Raw genomic sequence first — 20,141 nt, 5'->3', positions numbered from 1 at the left:
CCGCAACGACGGAGGGGGCGGGACCTCCAAGCCTAGACAACTAGCGGGGGCCGGGCCTCCAATCCGTGACGACGAGCGGGGGTGTGGCCTCCAAGCTGAGACAACGAGCGGGGGCGGGGCCTCTGAGCGGGGTCTCCAGGCCGAGACCAGGCAGTGGGGCGGAGCTTCAGAGTCTAGACCGAGCGGCGGGGGCGGGGCTATGATGCCCAGTTTAGGGAGCAAGGCGGAGCTTCAGAGCCTAAACCAGGAAGTGGAGGCGGAGCTTCAGAACCAAGACCGAGAGGCAGGGGCGGGGCTTCAGAGCAGTCGTCCTGGTTACTGGGAGGCGGAGCCGCGAAGGCCGCTGTGGCCCGGATGTCCGGGCAGGACCGTCGGGTCCGTTGGTTCCTGAGCTTCTGGAGTGAAGCCTAGGAGCGCCCAATGGGTGAGTGGTCGTCGAGGTTGCCGGAAGCGTCAAGGTTGATCCGGCCGTGGGTGCGGCGCTCTGGGGCTCCGGCCGTCCCGGGGCGGGCCGTGGACTGCAGCCGGGCGCAGGGGAGGCCGAGCCAGTGTGGTGTGCCAGTGTCACCTGGGTCTGGAGGTTCGCGCGGAGGGCGCCTGCGCGGAGCCGCGTTAGTGCGGACGGAGAAGGAAACAGGCTGATGGTGCGGCTTGCGGTCCAGCTTCCGCGGGGCCTTCACGATGGGACGAGACCATTGCAGAAAAGAGGAGGGAACGCAAGAGCAAGGAAAGCCGTGCCTCACTGAAGGAAATGAAAGCAGATGGGCCTTTGGAGCCAGGGTTTTCTTGGGTAGATTGGATAGCTGCAGTTACTGTGACCAAGTCACAGGCCTTGGGTTTTTGAAAAACAACAACTCAAATTTACATTCAGATGAATTAAGCATCTATTAGGTAGAAAGCCCTTGCAGAAGTTTCTAGCGCCTTAATTTCTGCCAAAAAAAATCTGAAAGGCTGCTTGCTTTCATATGTTTAGCACACTGAGATAAAATTGGTTTCAAAGATAAGTTCCGACATCAAGAAGCCTGTGCCATTAACAGAAAAGAAACCACCCCAACATAGTCAATGAAAATACTAAGCCTGAGGCATTTTAGATTTTCTGTTTTCCTCTCAGCAGCATACACAGGGAAAAAGAGATCAACTCTTGGGAGTTGAAAGGAGAAAGGGCCCTGGGGACCAGACAGGCTGCAGATTTGTGAAACAGTTGAGAGATCGTTCATTATTCATAGTCATAAAATGCATACCTCTTCTAAATTCACATTTAGACCCCAGTGGTTTTAGGTCTGTTCTACTTTAGTCGGTAGGGTCTTAGAGGGCAGAGACTGTCCTCCATCAGTGCATGTTAAGAACCAGTGAATCAGTGAAGGACAGGAATCAAGTATCACTGCTGAAAATCATTCCCAGTAATTTCTCCTATGGATGAAGTCCAGGATGATCTTTAGGGTCTTGAGGCGCTTCCCAAATCCCTCCTTTGTATAAAAAAAGAACTGTTGTAACCCTTAAGGTTAAGGAATTGATTCTAAAATAGTGGTTCCCAAATATGATCAGTGACAGCCCTGATTTAACTTCCACCTGCCCTCAACAGAAGTGACCAAATGCTAGGACAGTGCTTTTATAAAGATGAATTGGTTAAAGGCCTGACCTCTTCTGAAACTACAACATTTCAGTTTCTCTGTTATGACTGAGTTCTGTTAAGAACAAAAGTGGCAATAGGTTGTTTGTGTGCTTAATGTTCTCTCTGGGCACAATACACCTTTATTGGTGGTCTATTGAAGACACACTGGGTTGGACTATTAGTTTTGGGGATTTAACCTGCTCTGCTGGTTGAGGAAGTTCATGGTAAGGCACACTAAATTATCAGCAAGTTTCGAGTGTAACAGTGCTTATTAGTGTCACAGCGTGAAAGAAGAAATTTAAAACTAATGCATCAAAGTTTTTGAATAATACATAGATCATTTAAAAACTGAAATTGTCGAGATACTTCTGCAAAGTGCTTCAGCTATTATCATATTTTTTTTAATAATCAAAAGATGTTACTTTACTGGCATTTGTTTTTAAAAAGCTGTCGATATCCAACCAGCATGCCTTGGACTTTATTGTGGGAAGACCCTATTATTTAAAAATGGCTCAACTGAAATCTATGGTGAATGTGGGGTAAGTTTCTTGTTTGTATGTTATTTCATTTCTTGTATTTATTTGCTTTTGAAATATTTTCACATATAGAATTCTTTTTAAATATACGCAATTTATAAAACAGTATGGAGACATTAATAGAATCTTTGTATTGTTATATTGATAAATGTTACCTCTTGATTTCACAGCTGAATATTTTAAAGTATTTTATAATTTTGTAGTAATTTTTCAAATTATTTAGCATAGTGCCTTGTATAGAAGTTAATATTAATACTCTAGAACTCATTCATTCATTAATGCGCTATTCATATTTATGTCTTTATTCATTTTATTTATTTTTTTGTATCAGTATTGGGATTTGAACTCTGGGCTCTCACTTGGCTTTTTTGCTCAAGGTTGATGTTTTCCCCCTTGAACCATACCCACACATCCTTCTTTTTGCTGGTTAATTGGAGATAAGAATCTCCAGGCTAGCTTCAATCCTTAGGTAGGCTTACAGACATGAGCCTGGCTGTATAATTTTTTTATGTAATGTTACCAAGTAATTTTTTTATTAGATGTTCCTTAACCCTTTTAACTAAATAAATATAATACTTTAAAAATGTTCCTTCTAAGAATATTTTATGATCATTTTATAAACAAAGTAGATTTTTCTTCTTTTGGAGTACGAGAGTTTGAACTCAGGCCATGTGCTTTCTAGCAGGCACTCTGCTACTTCACCAGGCTCCAGGTTCTTATTCACATATTTTCTGAATAGGATCTTGTAATTTTTGCCCAGACCTAGTCACAAACTGTGATCCCCTTATCTGCAACTCCTGTGAGCTGGGATTATCAGTGTGCTCCATTGCATAGTCTAGCTTGTTTGTTGAGCTAGTTGTCTCACTAATAACATCCCCTTACCTCACCCCTACCAATACTTTGAGCCAAGATCCTGATCCCTCCCCTCACCCACTAGCTGGGATTACTAACGTGGACTCCCATACCAGGTCCCCCCTTTTTTTTATTCTAAAAGCTATATATACAAATTTAAATGTTTAAAATAGTATGTCTTACAGAATCACATTGGAGGAGAGTTAATACTATAATCTCTCTCTCTATAAAATATTTTTTGTATCTTGTAGGTGTGCCCCAGAGGACAGAGGACAAATGCACAGAAGTACTGTCAGCCTTGTACAGGGTCTCCAGAGCTCTATGATTGGCTCTATCTTGGATTTATGGCTATGCTGCCTCTTATTTTACATTGGTTCTTCATTGAATGGTACTCAGGGAAAAAGAGGTGAGCATGGACATTTATGAACGTGTCTACATGGAGTGGTGTTGGACTAATTACCATTTATTATCCATTTTCATGCTGGGAGTAGAACCCAGGGCTTTATAGATAGAATGCTTTTAGGTCATGAAGAATGTAGACACATTGTGCCTGGGGAGATCTGAAAATAATTTTAATGAAATAACTTTTAGGCAGGAAAAAACAGCATAAATAATGAGATGTATGTGTAACAACTGTGGTCTGAATTGGACAGAGTCTAGGCTGCAGATAAAAGGAATACAATATAAAGAGAGTCCGAAAGACATGTTGAGGCTAGATCTAAAGGTTCGTTGTGACCTTAGGGCTTGAGTGCTCTCCCTGCTCAAGGTTGGTACTCTGCCACTTTGAACCACAGTTCTCGGTCTCATTTTCAGACACTTAGTTGGAGATAAGAGTCTCAGAAACATTTTTGCCTAGGCTGGCTTTGAACCGCAATTCTCAGAGCTCAGCCTCTTGAATAGGTGGGATTATAGGCATGAGCCACCAGTACCTCTCTTAGATATGAAAGTTATAAGGATGCTACTGGGAATGGAGAGTCCAGTTCCAACTTTGTTTCTGTCATACTGCTTTTAGTTCCTCACACTTCTCAGAATTTTTCCTTCTATCAAGATAATTAAAAATGATTGGGTTGGGAAGGTGGTAGAGCACTTGCCTTGCATGCATGAGGCCCTAGGTTTGATTCCTCAGCACCACATAAGCAGGGGGAAAAAAAGCTGGAAGTGGCGCTGTGGCTCAAGTGGTAGAGCACTAGCCTTGAGCTGAAGAGCTAAGGGACAGCGCCCAGGCCAAGAATTCAGGCCCCACGACCCGACCCAAAAATAAATAAATAAATAAATAAATATGATTTACAGATAGATAACTTTAAGACATTTTAATAAGACTTCGGCAGTACAATGAAGTTAAAAATTTCTGCTCTTCTGTTTCATTTTAAAATAATACTGGTTTTCTGAAACGAGTATTCCTTTTTAGAGAATAAGATTATGCTTTTCTGATCTACTTAGAAAACTTTAGTTTTAGGGTTTTTTTAAAAAATATATACATGTTTTTTTTACTAGAGCTAGTTGAATACTGACTTCTTCCTGGCGGTGGTGCCCCTTCCCTGTGCTTCTCTAGCTCCAGTGCGCTTCTCCAGCACATCACTGCATTATTTGAGTGTGGCATGGCCGCCATCATCACCTTACTTGTGAGTGATCCAGTTGGCGTTCTTCATATCCGTTCGTGTCGAGTATTGATGCTTTCTGATTGGTATACGATGCTCTACAACCCAAGTCCTGACTATATTACCACAGTGCACTGTACTCATGAGGCTGTCTACCCACTGTAAGTATTCAGACTTAAGCTCATTTAAAAACTATACTCTGGGGGATGGGAAGGTGGCTCAGTGGTAGAGCGCTTGCCTTGCATGCTCAAGGCCCTGGGTTCGATTCCTCAGCACCACATAAGCAAAAAGAAAAAAGCCGGAAGTGGTGCTGTGGCTCAAGTGGTAGAGCGCTAGCCTTGAGCTGAAGAGCTGAGGGACAGTGCCCAGGCCCAAGGACAGTGCCCAGGCCCAAGTTCAGGCCCCATGACTGGACCCCCCCCCCCATTTAAACAGATTGAACATTGTCAGATATCTTTTAGGCAGTGAGGGAGATACATAGAAATGATTTTCTTCTCTCAAGACTTATATTCTAATAAGAGAAAATGGAAATATATCTTAGTATAACAAAAGGGAAAATATTTTTGTTGGTATGGAGTAAATATAAAAATGAAATAAACTTTGTCTTGTTTCATAGACCTTTAAAGAGAAAGTAAGAAGGAACCCCTTGTGCAACAGAAACCGAGTATCTGGCATGTAAGAAAGAGTATGAGCTTTGGAGGCAAAACCAGCTTGGGTCTAATTCTGGATCTGCCCCCTGCTATATTAACAGAAGTGTGTTAGTAGGTCTAGTGATCTCAGTTTTCCTTTTGGCAAAATGGGAATACCGAAAAAAGCTGGGCAGATTGAGTCCACACATCGGAGGGAGATCATACATATAGAAGGCACTTAGTAGTAGCAGGATTATTGCTAGAGTACTTGGGTTAATACTTTATTTCTCTCCTGTTTTTCCAAATACAATTTTCATTAGAATATTTTAGTTAAAAAAAAGAAAAGTTATAAGATTCTGTATAATACTCTGTTTAAAACATTGTGTTCTAGCTGGGCGCTGGTGGCTCACACCTGTAATCCCAGCTACTCGGGAGGCTGAGATCTGAGGATAGCGGTTCAAAGTCAGCCCGGGCAGGAAAGTCCCTGAGACTCTTATCAACAATAAACCACTCAAAAAACCGAAGTGGGGCTGTGGCTCAAGTGGTAGAGCACTAGCCTTGAACTGAAGAGCTGAGGGACAGCGCCCAGGCTCAGAGTTAAGCCCCACGACTGACAAAACAAACAAACAATAAAACCACATAGAAATTCTTCAAGATAAAATTTCTATAAAATTCTACAAATTCATTTTTATATGTTTTCTTGGTAAATGTGTTTCCAGTCTCTCAGGACAGGAACCATTGCAACTTGCCAGCAATGTAACAGAATCTGGCCAGCCCTTCTCCAATCAGAGTGTTCATTGATCAGACTTCATATAGGATCTCTGATTTTAAAATATAAGGGATCTAAAAGTTCATAAATACATTTTGATGTTACAAGTGCTTTATTTTATTCCACAGGTACACCATTGTGTTTATTTATTATGCATTCTGCTTGGTATTAATGATGCTGCTCCGGCCTCTCCTGGTAAAGAAGATTGCATGTGGCTTAGGGAAGTCCGATAGATTTAAAAGTATTTATGCTGCCCTCTATTTCTTCCCAATTTTAACTGTGTTACAGGCGGTTGGCGGAGGCCTTCTATGTGAGTATATATTTCCTGCTTTATATTTATGCTACATATTGTTTATACAAGGCAATTTATAGTCCTTTGGAATATATTATTGTGTATAATAAACATTTGTTTTCTTTGAATTCAATTTTGCAGTTTTTTCTTAAAAACCAGTCTTTAATCCTTGAAAAGAGGCCTTAGTACATATTTTTACTAAATGTTATAGTCAATGTTAAAAAAACAATGGAATAGGAATTCTCAAGATATTGGTTATATTTGAAACTCAACCAAATTGGACTAGTTTTAAAACAATTATTATCTTAAAGTAATTATATAAAGGGTTTTCAGTTCAACATGCCAATCTATAAATATGATGCAAATTGTTATCCCTCAAATTGGAAAAATTTTAAAGACTGCATAGAAAACAAGAACAAAAATTTTCTTGCATATTGTAGTTAGAAATTAGTCTTGATATAAACTGTTTAGTATTAAGTCAGAACTTGAATTTGTAAGATTCTTTATAAATACCTTTTACATATAATGAAAAAAGTACCAATCTGTTTTTTGTCTTTGTTTTGTTTTAGCCAGTCCATTCATTCATTTCTTTCAGCAGTCATTTAGATTGACCTGTGCCTTAAATGAACAACAAAGTCATTATTACAGGTCACACACTAATAGGACATACAGTAGAGAAGTTATAAATAGCTGAAGGAACAGTCCAGGATTTGAAAACATGACATTAAATGTTCCAAGATATTGGATATGTTCTTTAGGAAGAACCAACCAGAGTGTTGAGAGTGAGCCTTCTGGCTAAAGGGTACCATGTAAATGCTGCAACTTTTTTTTTTTTCCACTTGGATTTTTTTTCCCCCAGTCTTGGGACTTGAACTGGGCCTGGGCACTGTCCCTGAGCTTCTTTTGCCCAAGGCTAGTGCTCTACCACTTGAGCCACAGTGCCACTTTTGGCTTTTTTCTGAGTAGTTTGTTGGAGATAAGACTCTCACACACTTTTCTCCACTGGCTAATTTCAAATCGTGGTCCTCAGGTCTCAGCCTGTGGAGTAGCTAGGATTACAGGTGTGAGCCACCACCACCAGTGCCCATCTGGAGATGGATGTTAAACTTTTATCTATTTATTTTATCTTTAAGTAGTTGTTTAAGGAGTTTCCATTCAACAAAGCAGTTTATGAATAAAGTGCATCTTAATCAGTGACATTCCTTTAATCATTTATAATGATTAAATTTGTAATGATTTATAATCATTTATAATGATTAGGTATTCCCATTTTGTCAAAGGAAAAACTGAGGTCAGTAGATGCTACTAACACACTTCTGTTAATATAGCAGGGGGCAGATCTAGAATTAGACCCAAGCTGGTTTTGCCTCCAAAATGTAATTTGGTTCAAGGTAAGGGTAGATCTGAAAGTGAATCCGAAGGAAAATCAGAGGCTAATTAGGGATCTGATATCCTTCAGGTTCTAGCCTACAGACCAACTATTTATTTGGTGGCTGCCATTTTAAAATCTACAGTCCCTTCTATCTCTTGCCCACTCCCTGATGGATTTGATCCACTTTAGTTATTTGCCAGTATGGCTATGTCTGGGTATGCATTTGAGGTTACTGCAAATAGGACCCGACTTGTAAAAAGATTTGGAAGGAAGAGTAATCAAATTTACATTGTAGAAAGACAATTTGATAGCTTAATGGAAAATAGAGAAAGGGAACCTGAGCGATCCTTTAAGAGAATATTCCAGTCATTCAGACTTGCCTGATCTAAAAACAGAAACACTGGGAATTCAAGAGTAGGGCTATCTAAGTAGGAAACTAAGACTAGAGTTGAAGGAGTAGGTAAGAATGTGATAATGTAACTTTATGATTTAGCAATGAGGACATGGATAAACAGCAAATAGTAGAGGAAGCAAGGGGGTTGGGAGAAGTGAATTCAGTTCCCAGTATTCATGGAATGGCCAAAAGGTCACAGGAAAGAATTTATGCCAGTTTGGAGCTTGGATTGCTGTCTAGGCTGGAAAGAGAATTGGCAGCCCTCAAATTCCTCAGCCCTGGGTTGATAATATAGAAGCTATTAGTTATGAAATGGAGGAAAGGAAAAGGTTGTGAAAGGCAGGAAGAGGTTTTGGAAGCATAATTGAGAGACTGCCAGACAGCACTGATTCCTGAATTGTAGTTGCCCCTACTGAAGATTGCCCTTTCCTATAATATGGAGAGTTAAGAACTTAGTATTCATTTGCACCAAGTATAAACTTAGTCTGCTGAGATTACTCACAGGGGGCTTGTAACAACTCATTCTTTTATGCTGCTGAAATTAGTTTGGGGTTGTAGGATATAACTAGTCTGAGCAATTTAGAACCACCTGTGGTTTATAGTAACAGACAATATTGGGATGAGGGGCTTGAGAGAGAGTCACTGAGAGTGGTTAGGAAGTTGTTAGTGGAAACTTGTTTACTTTGAAGTGTTGTAAGTGTGATCTCCTACTAACCCACTAGAGGAACTATGTGGCAGATTTTCAGACCCACCCCACACCAAAGGGCTGGAATACTCTTATACATAACCTTTCTCAACCAAAGCTCCTCTTTGCGACCATAAAACACATAAAATTATTTTTATTTTCTCATTACTCCCAGGTTTGATGTATATCTAGTACCACTCTAGCTGTACGAAGGAGGCATTAATTCCTTTCATTCAGTGAAAGCCTTTACAATTTTAAGAAGTTGAGAAAAGGAAATCATAAGACATTTATTGTTATGAAATTCAAATTTTACTGTTTGTAAATTTTTATTGCAACAGGACATGCCCATTGCTCGTTACCTTTCCTATGGTCACCTTTGCACTACTGTTACATACGTAACTGGATAACTAAGACAGACTACATGGCCTGCAAGGCCAATACTCTCTGACCTTTCCCAGAAAATTTTGGGTGACCTGATGTCTTAAGATATAGGACTCAAGTCTCACAGAACTGGTTGAGAAGGGAGTTTTCTGACCATGGGGAAAATTACACTCTTTGAATTTGTTTGATGCTTTATTTACAAAATATGTTTAATTTCCAATGTAATATGAATACTTTTCTTACAGATTATGCCTTCCCATACATTATATTAGTGTTATCTTTGGTTACTCTGGCTGTATACATGTCAGCTTCTGAAATAGAGGTAGGCAATTTTTCTTCTTTGTTAAATTTTTTTGGCCATATTGACTATAAGTGCATATGCTATGGTAAAGTAAAATTGGTAGTTTTAGTAATCCTTGACTAACCGATATAATCCTAGCTTCTAACTCCTCAGTAAATTTATGGAAAATTCTCTCTACTACATTATTTCCTTCAGAAATTAAATAGTGAAGTAGTCAGACTGTTACATAGCATGAGGAAGAAAAATCATCTCATGTAATTTACCCACAGAGCAAGCAGAATTTTTAAACTTTATCCTGATAATTGCAGTACATAATCATTAGTAATTAAAGTATAGATGACATAGAATGTATGTCATCTATTTTTTATTGTCTTGATTATGGATAGGTTTCTTTTACCCCTTAATATGTATAATATTTTTATATTTAGAGATCATGTTAGTAATAGCCACATTAGTTCTGATTCTGATCTTTCCTGAAGAGAAGTGCCTCTTTTAGTATCTCAGCGGAAGGTCACTGTTAAAAAGAATCCTATTTTGTTGTTTTCATTACTTAAAGAATACTTAATTTCTGCAATATGGCCCATGTAGATAAGACCATATGTATTTAATAACGTGCATTACCTCTGTACAACTGGGAAAAAATAATTTTTAACATTCTAGATCATGGCTATTAGTTTCTGTGTAATGCCAACTCAACCCAGTAAACTGGGTTGACCTTTTCCAGGTTCTTCAGTTGTCTAAACAAAATTACAAGCAGCATGCTCCATTAAAAAATTTCTAGAAAAATCTCTCTATATATACTTACATACAGATGTATATTGTATATATATGTAAGTATATATATTTCAGCATATTTTGACCAAAAGTTACATTTTGACTTATTTATAGGTTAGTAGAATAAAATAGAATTTCATGTCATCACAATTGTATTTTTAAGTATTTTTAAGGAACTAAGCTATTATCAATCAAAAGTAAGAGTAATAAATGAGTAGTCACATTCATTAAGCTTTTAATACAAAAGTGTATTTTTGCCTATTTGTTCATGTATAGTCATCTGAAATTTTCTTTCTAAATAATGTGGCCGGGGCTAAAGCCCAGCGTAAGGGTGCGTGCTCGGTGCGCGCGCAAGGCCCTGGTTCGGTCTTCAGCCCTGGGGTGTGGGGGGGGAAGCTAAATAATGTGGCCCTCTGTTGATGCTATTGATGTCGCTTTTTCTAATATAGGTAAGAAAGCACAGGGGCTACCTAGATGTCCTAGTGACTTTTAGGAAGACTATCAGTGGAAGCACTAGACAGAATATGTTGATGGAGGTTACTCAGTTCTCATTTAAAGCTACCCTCTTTGCTCCTTATAGTCAGCATTGCAGTATGATTAATTAAGACAGAAATTAGCTCTATACATTTATCAATTGTAGGGAAAGATTTGAAAGGAGAAATGTTTGGATGATTGAATCAAATGAGGCTTTTGAATTTGTTATATATTTGTTATATAATTATAAATTAGGCATGCACTTATAAAATTAGCTTGAAATCTACTGGTTCTCTGCCTCTGCAAATCGCTCCTACATAAAATATACATATAGTTCATTTAACTCTATACACACAAGTCAGAAATAGGTACCTGCATCAGGGAAAGCAGCATTAGGTGAGTTGATGGGTCACATATAATGATAAGAGAAAGCAGATGACTGTCTACTACAGATTACATGTTATATGTTAGCACATTTAGATGATACTTAATTGATCCTTCTAGTTTCTGCATATTATAGGGTATTGTTAAGAGTAAAAGAGGATAAGGATATTCACATGCCATTTTTGCTCCCTTCTAGTTATTCAGGCAGAATACTCTGAGAATGCTAAAGGGTGAGGAAGCTTCGTTTACGTACCTCTTATGTCATAGCTCCATGGGGCGGGGCAGGAAGAAAGAATGTAATAAAGAATTCCTCTTGTAGTTTACATCTTTCAAAAGAATCCTTGCTGTTTCCAAGAGCAAACAGCAAGCCTGGGTGATTCTTACATCCTTATAACCTCAAATATTCTGTGATTGTAAGGCTATGACTTTGTGTGAGAACAGTTATCTTGCTTGTTCAGTTAATAATATGTATTTCTCTTTTCTTTCTTTTATAAAATGATATAGAACTGCTATGATCTTCTGGTTAGAAAGAAAAGACTTATTGTTCTCTTCAGCCACTGGTTACTTCATGCCTATGGGATAATCTCCATTTCCAGAGTGGATAAACTTGAGCAAGACCTACCCCTTTTGGCTTTGGTACCTACACCAGCTCTTTTTTACTTGTTCACTGCAAAATTTACTGAACCTTCACGGATACTCTCTGAAGGAGCCAATGGACACTGATGTATGGAACATGCCAGAAAACTTAAGAAGTATTCTTAATAAGTCAAGTTTTTTTTATTATGTTACCACTGTTCTGTCATATGTGAGAACAACTTTATCAGCAAACCTTAATGCTTGTGAATTTTTTTACTTTTTTGTTTTTTGGCTAAAAAAGCCTTATGGTTGAACTTGGAAATATAAAATACCAAGATACTCTGTTATACAGCATACCGTTATCTATTACACTAAAAGCCTAAAAGTTCTTCTTTGGAGTGCCACCATGTTTATGGAATCTAGCATGGATTATTCTCATTTTTTTTTTTAAAGAAAAACTTTAGGTCTGGGGACAGAACTCCAGTGGTAATGGCTCTGGGTTTAATTCCTAGAACTTCCAGCAAAACAAAACAAAAAATCCTGCAGCCTCACCTCCTGGGGAGGCAGAGGCAGAAGGATCCCAGGTTTGAGGCCAGTGCAGGCAAGGTAGTGGTGAGAGCCTGTAAAACTAAGTAAAAATGAAGGAGCTCAAGTGATAAACTGCTTACCTACCATATGCAAAGCCCTGGTTCAGTGCCCCGCACTACAGGGAAAATTAAAAAAAAAAACCAACAACTCCTTTTAACAAAATTACATTCTGAAATCCTAAGCAGTAATGTAATTGTGCATGCCTATTGTGTTTTAATATGCCACCTGTACTGAGGTACAGTGTCAAAGATAATTGTTTAGTCTATAAGCAAACATGGAAATAAAGTATGTTGTTTTTATTTATTTTTGCCAATACAGTATTTTGATAATATAGAAATAGAACATAATTTATACACCATTTTTTTGTTTATAAACTATGTAGTAGACATGTTCATATTATGGTTCCTGTAAAGAAAACAATGATAAAAAGTTTTAAGTACAAAAACCTCAAATGTTCGGATATACTAATTATGGAAGTAACTTCTCAAAATGTTGAATAAAAGTATAGTGTTTCTTCTGAAATGAATAAATATATGTACTCACATAAACCCTTTTTCCTTTGTCTCATTTTTTGAAAAAATCTATATGCCATACTTTATTGAGACACATTTTTTCACATTGTTATATTTTGGAATGAAGATGCGTCTAATGATTCACAGAGTGCTGCTAGAGTGAATGAAATACAGAATAGATGTTTTCCTATAGTTGGGTTTTTTTTTGGATCCGGTCGTGGGGCCTGAACTCTGGGCCTGGGTACTGTCCCTCAGCTCTTCAGCTCAAGGCTAGCGCTCTACCACTTGAGCACAGCACCACTTCCGGCTTTTCTTTTCTTTTTTTTGCTTATGTGGTGCTGAGGAATTGAACCCAGGGTCTCATGCATGGTAGGCAAGCACTCTACCACTGAGCCACCTTCCCAGCCCCCTATAGTTGGTTTTTGATGATGTTTATGCTTTCAGGTTTCAAGAGACTCAGGGACAGTCATGAAAACGAAATAGCACTTAACCTTATAATCCGGCTACAGATTATATTATTATCTATTTGTATTGTTTAGACAGTTACTCTCTGGCTCTGCTACTTGTTGGGTAAATTACTTCATAAACCTTGAAGAGTCCTATGACAGTTGCAAAATGTGGAAGTAGATGTGCTCACCTTTACATTAGTTTTGTCTGTGCTTTTTGAAGTTACAGCAATTGTATCCTTGATTTTATTAGTTATTCTTTGTTAATGCATTTTCCTACTACATTTAGAAGGTGGACTTCTGGCACTTTTGATACGTCTAGTTTTCTTCTTTTCTGTAGGAATAAAAAAATATATTCTTGTTTGTTCAGGAATGGATCTACCACTTTATCCATGCCTCTAACAAATAGGAAAATCAATTATGAAATTCATGTGAAAGCACAAAAGACACTAAGTAGCCAAAGAAATCTTGAGCAAAAAGTAGCAATGCTGGAGGTACCACAATACCAGACTTCAAATTCTTTTACAGAGCCACAGTAACCAAAATAGCTTGGTACTGGCAACAAAAGCAGACACTAAGACCCATGGGACAGAAGACACAGAGGTAAGGCTACACAGTTATAGCCATCTCCTGAGGGGTGGGGGCAGGGAGGGGAAGATAGCCTTTTCAACAGATGGTATTGGTAAAACTTGATAGCCACATGTAGATGATTGATATTAGGTCTCTCTGCAAAGTGGATCAAGGATTTTAATGTAGAACCTGAAAGTTGGTTGTTTTGACTTAAGCCTTTGTAGCACCTTAGACTTTTCACTGTAAATGGTAATTATTTTGTTAATCAGCCTGAAATAATTTGAAAGTCAAAATTTTTTCTGTTGATAAATCTAACAAGTACATTGTTATATACTATCTAAAACCATTGGTTTGTTGAATTGATTTAAAATACAGTCTGAGCCTAGGAATTTTATTCAAACCTCCCTGTGGCTCTCATATTTAAGAGTCTGTGGCCTAGATTCTTCATTTAGTTTTTCCAAGAGATAATTGCTGTTAAAAAATGATTTTTCCTTGCTGAAATTATAAAAGTATAAGTAGTTTTCCAGAATTAAATGCACAAAATACAGCCAGGCACCAGTGGTTCATGACTGTAATCCTAGCTACTCAGGAAGATGAGATCTCAGGATCTTGGTTTGAAGCCAACCAGGGCAAGAAAGTCAATTAACCAGCAAAGAAACAGAAAAGTGGAGCAGTGGTTCAAATGGTATAGTACTAGTCATAAGGGGCAAAGCTAAGGGACAGAGCCCCGGCTCTGAGTTCAAGGCCCAGTATTAGTACCAAAAAAAAAAAAAAAAAAAAGCTCCAAATGTTCGTAGGTATATCAAGTAGTTTTCAATCAAAAACATAACACTGCAAATTAAATTTTTAAGGCTGTAAAAATATTGCAGGGTTGGGCTTAATGGTTAATCCTTGTATAAGATAGAACTGGAGGATTACAGTTCAAATGAGTACAAACAGAATAAATAAATTTAGGTAGAAGGAAGAATTGGCAAATAATTCTATAGTATTCAACCCATAAATGAGTGCCAATGTCTATTTGAGTGTGACATATTAGAGATAATTTTTTTCTTTTGATGTCACCAACTACAGTAAGATAACAACACTATCTTATCAAAGACATGAAAGTATTGCTTACGACGGTCCTCTGGTAATTCCTCCTTCATGATGAGACGTAGCTTTTTAATATTCCCTTCGAGCCACCTACTCATGTTTTCGATGCTTTCATCCCTCTCCTTCAGTTTCTTTATTAGAGTTGCTAGTTCTTGCAAGATCTCTTCACCATTACGCCCTGAGTCCTTAAAGAAAAGGAATTTGAAAAAATTATATTAGTGAAGTAAGCCAGGCCCAAAGAAACATAGGTCCCATGGTTTCCCTTATTTGTGGTAAATAGTATATGTCTGGGACAAGCAGAAAAGGTCAAAAGCTATGTACATATGACCATATAAGTTAAGCAAAACAAACCTCAAGGTAGGGACCCAAGTGTTTTTTTCTTTCTTGCTATTGTTTTTTAACATATTTATAATGTACTATGTGATTTTTTTTGTTGTTTCTTTTGTATGTTCTTCCCCCAAGGTACAACCCCTGTTTTCACTGTTTTTGCTTCTGGTGTCCTGCATCTTGTATATACCTTTTTCTAATTTGGGGAGGGGAAGGGAAATAGCAAAATGCCGAAATAAGGATACAGGTTGACCCATTGTAACAATGAGATGTACAAGACACTATGTTGAAAACAAACTTTACAACTTGGGTGGGGGGAGGGAGGAGTTGGGGAGGTGGGGAGGGAAGGGATGGATACTAAGGGGAAAACAAAAGAGGAGGTAACGATGCTCCATAGGAAATGTATTCATTATCTTACTCATGTAACTGTAACCCCTCTGTACAGTATTTTTACAAATAAAAATCATTAAAAAAAGAAAAAAAAGCCATTTGAAGTGGGGGGTGTAAGTGTACCAGTCGCAACAAAATATGCATTCTGAAAACAAAAGTAATGTGAAATAAGTATGTGTATACAGCCAGTTTGCAAAGTTCTGTAAAAGTGCCCAGAAAAAAATGGATTATTAAAGGTCAAGATTGAGTAGAATTCCCACTGACATTGCCTTTTTCATGTGTATCTGTGTGTGCTAGAAAACAGGGCCTTGGCACTGTCCCTGAGCCTCTTTGTGCTCAAGGCTAGCACTCTACCACTTGAACCACAGGCTCACTTCTAGTTTTGAGTGGTTAATTGGAGATAAGAGTCTCATGGGGACTTTTCTGCCTGGGCTGACTTCAAACTCTGATCCTCAGATTTCAGCCTCCTGAGTAGCTAGGATTTCAGGCATGAGCCACTAGTGCCCAGCTTTTATTTATTTATCTATCTATTATTTAGCTCAATGCTAGCATTCTACCATTGGAACCACAGTTCCAGTTCCAGCTAATTGGAGTCTCATGGATTCTCATACTTGGGTTGGCCTTGAACCAACATCTTCAGTTCTCAGTCACCTAAGGATTATAGGTATGAGCCACCAGCACCCAGCTCTGACTTTGACTTTTTAACTATACAGTTGGGGGTGAGGTGGTAGAAAAAGCCAGATCACCCTCAAAACAGAACTGCAAAGGAGCTAAAGTTTAAGATAAGCAACCTTGGAACCAAATGAGATCTGCCTTTTAAGTTTTTAAGTTTATTGATTGGGTCTTGGAAAAGTTACTAAGACTCGGCTGCCACAGCTTCATTTTCAGAAGGAATTCTGAAGATGTCTTAAGGGCTACTAAAGGATTGTATGAACACTAGTATTTAAAACTTAGTACATAGGCAGAGCCTGGCTTGAAATCCTAGGCTACCTAACTGTAGTGAAGAGCCTGTTACTGGCTGGTGAAACATGATGATAGACTGCATTTAGGACTGACTACTTTGTCCAAAAACAATAATGTGTTTAAGCTTGCAAGGACAGAGAGAAAAAAAATGAGAGGGGGATGGGAGACTGGCAGATGAACCCCCACACACACATGCACACATATACACAAAGGCAGAGAAACTCCCAAATTAGAAGTATAAGACAGTTTCCTAAAAAATTAAGATTTCATTGGCACAATGAAAATTTTTAACTATGATAGTCATAAAGGTACTGTCAACCTCCTGCAGTCCTGGATTCTTTTTCAGTTTTGGTCGGTCTTGGGGTTTGAAATGTGGGCCTGGCTACTGTCCCTCAACTCAAGGCGAGTGCTCTACCACTTGAGCCACAGCAGTACTTCTGGTTTTCTGGTGCTTTATTGGAGATAAGAGTCTCATGGACTTTTCCTGCCCAGACTGACTTTGAGCCATGATCCTCAGACCTCAGCCTCCTGAGTAGGTAAGATTACAGGCATGAGCCACCGGTGCCTGGCTAGTACTGGATTCTTGTCCAAATATGTATGTACACCTCCCCCCTACACACTCACCTTAACTGTGGCCTGAAATTCTGCCCACAAATCTGTGTATCTTGCTAAAAGATTTTAAAAAATAATAGTTAGTGAAATAATTTGAACATTTTTGTAAAACTAGCTTTAGTTTTCTTATAGAAATACTTATCAGTACTTATACAATTTAATGGGCTTCTCTTCATACATATGTGTGTATATATATTTATATATATATATGATATATATTAAAGAACATATATATGACATATGTATATATATATATATATATTTTATATATTCACCTCCTCATTGTCCTAGCGTGATCTTTTTTGCACTGGTTGGTTTTTTTGTTTTTGCTTTTGTCGGTCATGGGGCTTGAACTCTGGGCCTGGGCACTATCCCTCAGCTCTTCATCTCAAGGCTAGTGCTCTACCACTTGAGCCACAGCGCCACTTTGTAAATAAGAGTCTCACAGACTTTCCTGCCTGGCCTGGCCTTGAACCGAGATCCTCAGATCTTAGCCTCTTGAGAAGCTAGGATTACAAGTGTGAGCCACCAGCGCCAGGCTTGCACTGATTGCTTTTGAGATAGGGTCTTATTTTTTGCTCAGGTGTGACTGGACTGCAATTCTCCAGTTTTCTGCTTCCTGTCATAGTTGGGACACGAGGGCATTACCCAAACCAGCTATTTGCTGAGAAAAGTTCTTGTGTGAATTTTTTGCCCAGGCTGATCTTAAGCTTCAGTCCTGATCTTGGCTTCCTGAGTACCTAGGTTTTTAAGCATGACCCACCATGTCTGGCTAAAATCTTATACATTTTGCTGAGTCAAAAAGCCAAGCACAAAAGGGCACACATTTTTTTTCTTTCACTTAATTTCTAGTGTTGAAAGCAGAAAAGTGGATTCTAGAAAGTGGAGGAGAATTGAGAGATCAACCCAAAGGAGACATAAGGGAACATTTGTAATGATAAAAATGTGCTATGTCTTGCTATGGTGGTAGTGGTTGAACAGTTAATAATATTCATTGACCTTCAAACCAGGACATTTTACTCTATGCAAATTGATAAAGCCAATCTAATGGGTCCATAAGACATTATTCACCTTGCTGAGCTAACAGCTGCCAAGACAGGTCATTGGAACTTTGCCCAAGGAATTCTCTTCCTTTCTTGTAGTTATCTGCTTCATTCCGCAAGTAGGCCATATGCTGTAAAAGAGAGGTTTGTTGTTGCTTTTAGGAGTCTGGTTACTGTGTATTTTAAATAGGCATGTAATCATTTAATGAACCCAGAACCTAGACTTACTTTCCTGGTGCTACCAACTGCTCTAGATGAAGGGGGCAAATGGCCAATATCCTTATCAAGCTTCTATGGAAGGAGAAAGACAGAGGATATTCTGAATGTAAACTGATACGGTAAGAATTTGAAGAGGTGTGCTGTCTGAAAGCATGAAGTCCCAAACAAAAATATTGCCGGGCGCCGGTGTTTCACGCCTGTAATCCTAGCTACTCAGGAGGCTGAGATCTGAGGATCACGGTTCAAAGCCAGCCCGGGCAGGAAAGTCCATGAGACTCATATCTCCAAGAAACCACTAGAAAACTGGGAGTGGTGCTGTGACTCAAGCAATAGATCACTTGCCTTGAGCTGAAGAGCTGAGGGATAGCGCCCAAGCCCAGAGTTCAAGCCTGACGACTGACCAAAAAAAAAAAAATCCTGTGCCAAAATGTACAAATGGAAATTTGAATTATTTTAATAAATAATAATTATCAGAAGAGAGTCTATTGGAATACTTTCACAAGTGGATAAAATTCCTTCTAAGTTTGTTCCAAGGGCTAGAAAAAGAAGATGTGTTTCACATGTGAGGCTCTGAGACTTAGGCTGTTTGGAGCACCATTGCTTTTTCAAAGAACATTAGGACTTATTAAGCCATGTATGTATGTATGTATATATGAATGTTTGTGTATATGTATTTTTGTGCCAGTACTGGGACTTGAACTCAGGACTTCACACTCTTTCTTAGCTTTTTTTGCTCAAGGCTAGCACTCTTCCACTGAAGCCATGCCTCCAATTTAGCTTTTTGCTGATTAATTGGAAATAAGAGTATTATAGACTTTCCTACCTGCTCTGGCTTTGAATTGCTATCCTTGGATGTCAACCTCCTGAGTAGCTAGAATTGCATGCACCTGCCATCTGTGCTTTGCCTATTTTGCTATTTTAATACTATCAACACCCCCCCCAAGAGATTGGTAGGATAGCTATTGACATTTTACAGAAGGGAAAAAAAACCTCACCCATATAAGTGAAGAGAATTAGCCAGTGACTATGCCAATTCTTTTTAGACTTATTGCTGCAGTGCTCACTGTTTTATCTAACATCAAAACATTTTTAAATCATATAAAGTCTTAGTTTCTTCCTCTGTAAAAGGAATGTAACATTCCCTAATTTATCAGAGTATTGTGAATATCAAACAGACTGAATACATGCTAACTAAGCTTTGTTACTCTTGGGAGTACACTGATACAGATTCTGACCTTCAGATCATTTTACGTAACTGAAAAGTTATTTTATTAAAAAAAGTTCATTTACTTTAAACTTTCAGTTTACAAAGAAGTTGCATTTTTTCCTATAAGGAATTACTGCTATTTCAAGAAGACAAAAATGGGAGACATTAAGTATCTGCCCAAAGTGAGTGTTAGCAGCGGGTGGCAGAATCTAATTCAGGCCTTTCAAGCTGGGATATATTATACAAACTTTTGTTATTACTGTTTTTTTGTCACACAATATGAAATGTACAAATTATGCATTTTAAAGACATATAATACAGATTATATATTCTTTTTTTTATTGTGAAAATACCATACAGAGGGGCTAGAATTATATGGGCAAGGTAATGAGTACATTTTTCTTTTTCTTTTTTTGGGTCCGGTCGTGGGGCCTGAACTTTGGGCCTGTCCCTCAACTCTTCAGCTCAAGGCTAGCACTCTACTGCTTGAGCCACAGTGCCACTTCCGGCTTTTTTCTTTTTGCTTATGTGGTGCTGAGGAAT

The 20,141-nt window shown here is 38.5% G+C and overlaps 2 protein-coding genes across 3 annotated transcripts in view; one reads left to right on the top strand and one right to left on the bottom strand.

The window, feature by feature from the left end:
- The first annotated feature begins 311 nt into the window (after positions 1–311).
- Positions 312–12,018, top strand: Jkamp (JNK1/MAPK8-associated membrane protein). 2 transcript variants are annotated; one of them, XM_013017046.1, is made up of 7 exons: positions 312–424; positions 2,078–2,151; positions 3,252–3,406; positions 4,553–4,759; positions 6,125–6,306; positions 9,366–9,442; positions 11,558–12,018. In XM_013017046.1, the coding sequence occupies exons 1-7, from the start codon at positions 421–423 to the stop codon at positions 11,774–11,776; spliced, it is 918 nt and encodes a 305-aa protein (XP_012872500.1). In that variant the 5' UTR covers positions 312–420; the 3' UTR covers positions 11,777–12,018. The 2 variants fall into 2 exon arrangements, with proteins under 2 accessions (XP_012872500.1, XP_012872493.1); XM_013017039.1 differs by having other exon boundaries at positions 2,060–2,151.
- A 590-nt stretch (positions 12,019–12,608) lies between these two features.
- The window catches only part of Ccdc175 (coiled-coil domain containing 175), a 51,315-nt gene continuing 43,782 nt past the window's right edge, over positions 12,609–20,141 (bottom strand). Inside the window, exons 18-21 of the mRNA XM_013013929.1 lie at positions 18,201–18,303; positions 17,142–17,185; positions 14,863–15,022; positions 12,609–12,622 (exon numbers count right to left, since the gene is read on the bottom strand). Of these exons, the coding sequence (XP_012869383.1) occupies positions 12,609–12,622; positions 14,863–15,022; positions 17,142–17,185; positions 18,201–18,303 (321 nt within the window). The remainder of the gene's footprint in view (positions 12,623–14,862; positions 15,023–17,141; positions 17,186–18,200; positions 18,304–20,141) is intronic.

Source organism: Dipodomys ordii, unplaced genomic scaffold (genome assembly GCF_000151885.1).
Source record: "Dipodomys ordii isolate 6190 unplaced genomic scaffold, Dord_2.0 Scaffold2, whole genome shotgun sequence".
Classification (NCBI taxonomy): domain Eukaryota; kingdom Metazoa; phylum Chordata; class Mammalia; order Rodentia; family Heteromyidae; genus Dipodomys; species Dipodomys ordii.
This window is presented reverse-complemented; position numbering and strand designations above follow the sequence as displayed.

What these genes read in the sequence shown, in the direction of transcription:
- Jkamp (XM_013017039.1), top strand. An exon ending in CATGAGGCTGTCTACCCACT is followed by an intron (nt 4,760 to 6,124) that starts GTAAGTATTCAG and finishes TTTATTCCACAG; the next exon opens with GTACACCATTGTGTTTATTT. An exon ending in TGTCAGCTTCTGAAATAGAG is followed by an intron (nt 9,443 to 11,557) that starts GTAGGCAATTTT and finishes AAAATGATATAG; the next exon opens with AACTGCTATGATCTTCTGGT.